This window comes from Gopherus flavomarginatus, chromosome 1 (genome assembly GCF_025201925.1).
Source record: "Gopherus flavomarginatus isolate rGopFla2 chromosome 1, rGopFla2.mat.asm, whole genome shotgun sequence".
Lineage (NCBI taxonomy): Eukaryota > Metazoa > Chordata > Testudines > Testudinidae > Gopherus > Gopherus flavomarginatus.
This window is the reverse complement of record NC_066617.1, coordinates 375,208,778-375,214,951: the sequence shown is the minus strand read 5'-3', so window position 1 is coordinate 375,214,951 and position 6,174 is coordinate 375,208,778. Positions and strand designations below refer to the sequence as shown.

At 41.6% G+C, this 6,174-nt stretch overlaps 1 protein-coding gene across 1 annotated transcript; it reads left to right on the top strand.

Moving 5' to 3' along the window:
- Positions 1-741: 741 nt before the first annotated feature.
- LOC127051405 (olfactory receptor 52M1-like) lies at positions 742-1,689 on the top strand. The gene has a single exon (XM_050953707.1). The coding sequence runs from the start codon at positions 742-744 to the stop codon at positions 1,687-1,689; it is 948 nt and encodes a 315-aa protein (XP_050809664.1).
- The last annotated feature ends 4,485 nt before the right edge of the window (positions 1,690-6,174 follow it).

Sequence of the window (6,174 nt, the reverse complement as noted above, 5' to 3'; positions counted from 1 at the left end):
CCTCCCCTTTCTCAGAGCCCGTCTTGGAAATCCCCTTTTCATTTGCTATATCCTTTATAGAGACTGGCTGACCAAACCTGAGCACATATCCAGAGCTCGTTATTCTCCATTCCATTCCTCAGGCATCCAAACATTGTCTTTGTTTTGGCCACTGCTGTGAATGACCAGGTGTTTATCCGGAGCTGCTATCAATGATGCTGAGGTCTTTTGTCTAAGTTGTTTTCTTGTTGGGATGTTTCCCCAGCACGACTTCACAGAGGTCTGGATTTTTTTCTACTCATATTTTAAGCAAACAGATGAAAGGGGAACTCCCTACAGCATGGATTCTCTAGCCTGGCTTTCATTGAATTAAGGAACAATGATTGATAGCCTATATCCACACTCTTGTTTACTGTTGGTGACTCTTAAGGTTTCCCCCACTATGACGTGCATGAATTATTGATGCATGGAGCATCATAACATATTGAATTAGCATAGGAATGTTCAGTTGTTCACAATTCATTTATTTAAATAATGAGAATGTCATTTCTCAGTGTATAAAGAGCAACCAATCTACTTCACCCACAAGAACAGCCTCCAGTAGTGTATGTAGTGTCTCATATTAACATTGTCTCTCCATCCAGGCATTTGTACTTCAGCTATCACCCTGGACCCTGGTCATATACAGGCAGTCAAGGGAACCTACGGTGCATGCAGGAGACATCATTCTGCCTCAGAGTTGGACACCTTCTCCCCTACTCCATGTCTGATTCCAACACAACCGACTTCACCAACCCCTCCACTTTCATCCTGCTGGGCATTCCTGGCCTGGAGGTGGCCCACATCTGGATCTCCATCCCCTTCTGCACCATGTATGCTATAGCCATCCTGGGGAACTTTTCCATCCTGTTCATTGTGAAGAGGGAGTCGAGCCTCCATGAGCCCATGTATTATTTCCTCTGCATGCTGGCCATCACCGACCTGGTCCTGTCCACAGCCACCGTGCCCAAAATGTTGAATATATTCTGGTTCAATTCCAGGGAGATCGATTTCAGTTCCTGTCTCACCCAGATGTACTTCATTCACTGCTTCTCAGCAATGGAGTCTGGGATCTTCGTGGCCTTATCTTTGGATCACTACGTGGGCATCTGTGATCCTCTGAGACATTCCACCATCCTGACAAATTCTGTTGTGGCCAAGATCGGCCTTGCCTTGGTTCTGCAGAGCGTCATACTTGCATTGTCCTATCCCTTCCTAGTGAGGCGGTGGCCATATTGCAGAACCAACATCATCCCCCACTCTTACTGTGAGCACATAGCCTTGGTGAAGCTGGCCTGCGCCGACACCCATCTCAGTAGTTACTACGGCCTCTTTATTCTATTCTCTGTGATCAGTTTGGATGTTTTTTTTATCGCTGTTTCATATATCCAGATCCTCAAGGCAATCTTCAGCCTCCTCACAAAGGATGCCCGGCTAAAGACTTTTGGGACCTGCGGCTCCCATCTTTGTGCCATCTTGGTTTTTTACATCTCAGATTTCTTCTCTTCCATCATGCATCGGTTTGGACATAATGTGCCCCTGCATGTCCTCATTCTCATGGCTAATGTGTACCTTTTGGTGCCCCCCTTGTTACACCCCATCATCTATGGGGTGAGGACCAAACAGATCCAGGACAGGCTGCTCCAGCTCTTTTCTCATAAAGGGACCTAAAAGTTTTCCCAGGTGATATGGGTCTCAGGCCAAGCTCTGTGTAGAGCTGGCTGGTAGTATGGCACTGGGCCATCATCCCTGAATCACTCACTGGGCAGTCAGAGAGACATTAAATCCTTTCCTGACCTCATTGTGCTGTGTCAGCATGATAAGCTGGGGAATCAGTTTATGTACAATTCAGTGGCTTTCCACCTTTTTAATTTCTGGAAGCTGAACCCCTAGAACCATGACTCTTAGACTGACTCTTCTGCCAAGTCTCTGCACCAGCTGTACCTCTTCCCTGCAAACACCCCACCTCTGTCCCTTGCTCCTCGCCTCCCCTCCCCTTGTTAGTTGCTGGATTATTTTAATCTCCTTTCCACAAACACCTATGTTCTTGTTCTTTTTCTTTTTCTGCCGCCTGAAAACTGAATAGCTTGAATTTTGAACTTTTCTGTTTTCTCTCATCTTGTTGCTTTTCTCTCCCTACTTCCCTTTCTAAAATAAGGAAACATAAAAGGAAAAAAATGGTGACCTATTTGATCTCCAGCCACCAAACTTAAAATCTCTGCATAAGTGTATGAAGTTCAAATTTCACTCAGAACAGCAAGGTGTGCATTTCACACTGCTTGTAATGCCACTGTGATGGACTTCGTGAGGATACAATCTGGAACTGGGGCGCTGCTGATCCCTCTAGCATATCAGTCTGGACCCCTCCCCTCTCAGGCTATGAGAAGCTTCAGACTCCTACTCTATTTTGGGAATTACCACAGGAACAAACGCATTTGAAATGTAGGTACATGCATAAAAATATGGTGGTCATATTCAACAAACAGTAACTTTTCCATTGACACCTCATATGACATATTTTGTACAAGATTTGTTGCAATTACATAACAGTGGTTAATATGGGAATGCCAGTGTGCTGTTTTGGGGTACAGAGTGTCAAAGCAATATATCTATCAAATGATATCATCTTGTCCAACTAGAGCTCAAAGCAGAATCAACTCTACCTAAATCATCCCAGCCAGGGATTTGTCGAACCAGGACTTAAAAACCTCAAACAATGGAGATTCCACCATTTCCCTAGGTAACCCATTCAAGTACTGGAACACTCTCCTAGTGAAATAGTTTTTCCTACTATCCAACCTAGACCTCTCCCATTGCAACTTGAGATCGATGCTTCTTGTTCTGTCATCTGTCATCATTGAGACCAGCCAAGCTCTAGCCTCTTTGGAAACCCCCTTCAGGTAGTTGAAGGCTGCTATGAAATCCTCCCTCACTCTTCTCTTCTATAGACCAAATAAGTTCCCTCAACCTCTCCTCGTAAGTCACGTGCGCCAGCCCCCTAAACATTGTATTGTCCTCCACTGGACAATCTCCAATTTGTCCACATCCTTCCTGTAGTGGGGGGCCACCAAATTGGATACAATACTAGTTCTTTTTGGAACCTCATTATAGTCTTGTCCATCACAACATCCTGTGGCAAATAGTTCCAGATATTGACTATGAATTGTCTGAAAAAATACTTCCTTTCATTTGTTTTAACCTGTTTTAAACCTGCTACCTATTATTGGGTGACACCTAGTTCTTGTGTTATGAGAAGGAGTAAATAACACTTCCTTATTCATTTTGTTTACACCTTTCAGGACTTTATAGACCACTCTCATACCCCATCCCCCTTACTCATCTGTTTTCCAAGCTGACAACTCCCAGCCTTTTCATCTCAACTCATATGGAAATTGTTTGATACCTCTAATCATTTCTGTTGCTCTTTCTGTATCTTTTCCAATTCCAGTATATCTTTTTTGAGATGGGGCGACCAGATCTGCATGCAGTATTGAATATGTGGGCACAGCTTAAGTATAGATAGAGGCATTATATTTTCCATCTTATTATCTCTCCCTTTTCTAATGATTCCCAACACTCCGTTAGCTTTTTGGACTGCCGCAGCACATTGAGTGGATGTTTTTGGAGAACTATCCACAATGACTTCAATATCTTTCTTGAATGATAGCAGCTAATGTAGACACCATAATTTTTATGTATAGTTGGAAGGATGTTTTCCAATGTGCATTACTTTGCATTTTGCAGATATTGAATTGTATCTGCCATTTTACTGCCCAGTCATACAGGTGTCGGAGAAAAACTCAGTTCTCGCTTTTTGTTTGGGTGCAGAAAAATCAAATACTTTATTCTAACTCCAGCAATTGCAATAGAGGGAGGGAGTGCCCTAGGACACTGGGTCACCCCAGTCCCGGACAGGTCTCTCAACAGGTAAACAATTACAGCAAGCATTTCTACCTTTGTTACAGACAATAACAAGCAATAATACAGACAATAATGAGCAACGCTGCATTTCGTTTATACATAGGCTATCCTGCTATCTTATTTGCCCCATGTTGGGCGCCAGTCTACGTATTTAATTATCAGTGCAAGGTCGTGATAACTTTTTACACAGTTCTTTCCTACTCGCCTTACACAATTCTTGCTTCTACAAATCTCATGTCATTAGGGTTACAATTAGCCTAACTCTTGCTAACAGACTGACATGCATTAAGATCCCCTACAAATCCTTGTCAATTCTTTTTCTTCTTCCACACTCCCCCCTTTTGTACTTCTAGTACAACAGATATTCTCAGATCTCTATTTGCATTGAGCCATGGATTTTTGATTTTACATCAGATGTTTCAACCTTAGGGGTTTTCACTGGATATAATGACAATTCATGATTAGCATGGACATGAAAGGTATTACTATTATTATGTCTTTTACAACAGCAATGACATAATTTTAAACTAACTAACAACAATGCAAGCAATAATACTCCCACAGCAATAATATGATGAGGTTGTTGCACAGTTTTGGTTACAAATCATAATACATTATACTTAGTACACAAAGTAGACACTCTATAAGCTATATGAAAGGCGTTCTTTTTAGCTTGATATATATTCTGAAGCACGTGAATTTGCCCTTGCAATTCAGAGATTCTTTGAACCTTTGGTAACAATGAAAGCAAATTTTGAAATCTATTAGGTACTAATCTGGTCCAATTAAACTAAGGGCTACTTGCAAAATTCGATCTGCAGGCCAATAAACAATATGATTGTCTGCAATGGTGATGAGATTAAAATGTATATCTTGCAATGTGGTGGTTTTAACATACATAGAGCTATCATTAGCTTGAAAAGTAATTGTCTTGTCAGGATAGTTCCTTGTCCTTTACCCTCCCAGCAAATGTTATCATAAACAGTGACAACTTCCCTTGGCTTCAGTTTATGGATACACTGAAGCTGCAGGGGTTCTAACAGCCAAATGTCCATTGACTTCCTATTCCTATACAAAATATCAGGTGTTTTTTTAGAGGTACTGACTATAAATCAGTTAGGTATACCAGGTGGTCTAATTTCCCAGATGTCTCGGTGGATAATCCAGTCCCATATGCATCCTTCCCATGGACCCGTCAGGATTTGGTATATGGGAGCCAAACCTCCTCATCCGGTTCAAATGCTTGGAAGGAGCACTGTGAATGTCCACACTTCCACTCAGAAAGTGTCCAGATATGTCTCCATGACCACAGATCAGATGGTACTCCTGATGTGTCTGTAAGGGCAGTGGGCCAAGTCTGATGCTCAAGATCACTCTGAATGGCCATCAGCTGGTCATTCAGGAAATCCTGAATTTCCAAACGTGCTAGATCCCACTGCAATGCCTTCCCAGCCTCAGTGATATTCAATACCATCTTTGTTAGTAACTTCTGGGTCATAGAACTAAGGGTGGAAATAACATGTAACTCACCAACTCTAGCCTGTACTTGGGTTAGCTGAGCTCCAGAAATAAGGCTAGTGGCCTTTTCTAGTTGGCCTGATTTCTCATCATGTTCTTGGCTTTTAAAAATATTCCAAATGGCTACTGCGCTATTGGCCCCATCCCACAGGGATCCAGTCAAGTCCCTCTTCCTCCAGAGGAAATAACCCAGGCCCTCTGTTGTGCTAATCTAATGGCAGCCCCTAGTGTTGTATTAGTCACAATCCATTGATGTCCTAATACATATCTGTTTGGTGTAGTATTATATCACATCTATTGGTTATATGCCTTTAACTAATCTCAGGTACTTTCAAGAGGCATTGACATTAATAGCAGAGGAGAGGGTGTATTGCAATAAGGTACAGGCTACATTATTCGTCACTGGAATGGTTTCAACATAAGTAAAATTTCCAGTGGCAGAACAAACTCTTTAGGTATTCATTTGATTATTTACTAATTGGGTAACCAAATAACAATAAGGGCTTCTTTCATGTAACACAGTACAAATTCCAGGTATAGACATCATATCTACTTCACTATGGAACCCATCAATACCAATTATAAATTTTTGGAGTTCATTTGCAGTAATATTATTGATCTTTATTTCCATTGATCCATTTGTTCTCCACTCAATTGTTCACTTATATGGGATATCCTGAACTTTAAAAATATTTTTCCTTTTTTTTTTTTCTTTTT

Excerpts from the sequence above, each read along its gene's own strand:
- LOC127051405 (XM_050953707.1), top strand. The coding sequence starts at position 742 with ATGTCTGATTCCAACACAACCGACTTCACCAACCCCTCCACTTTCATC.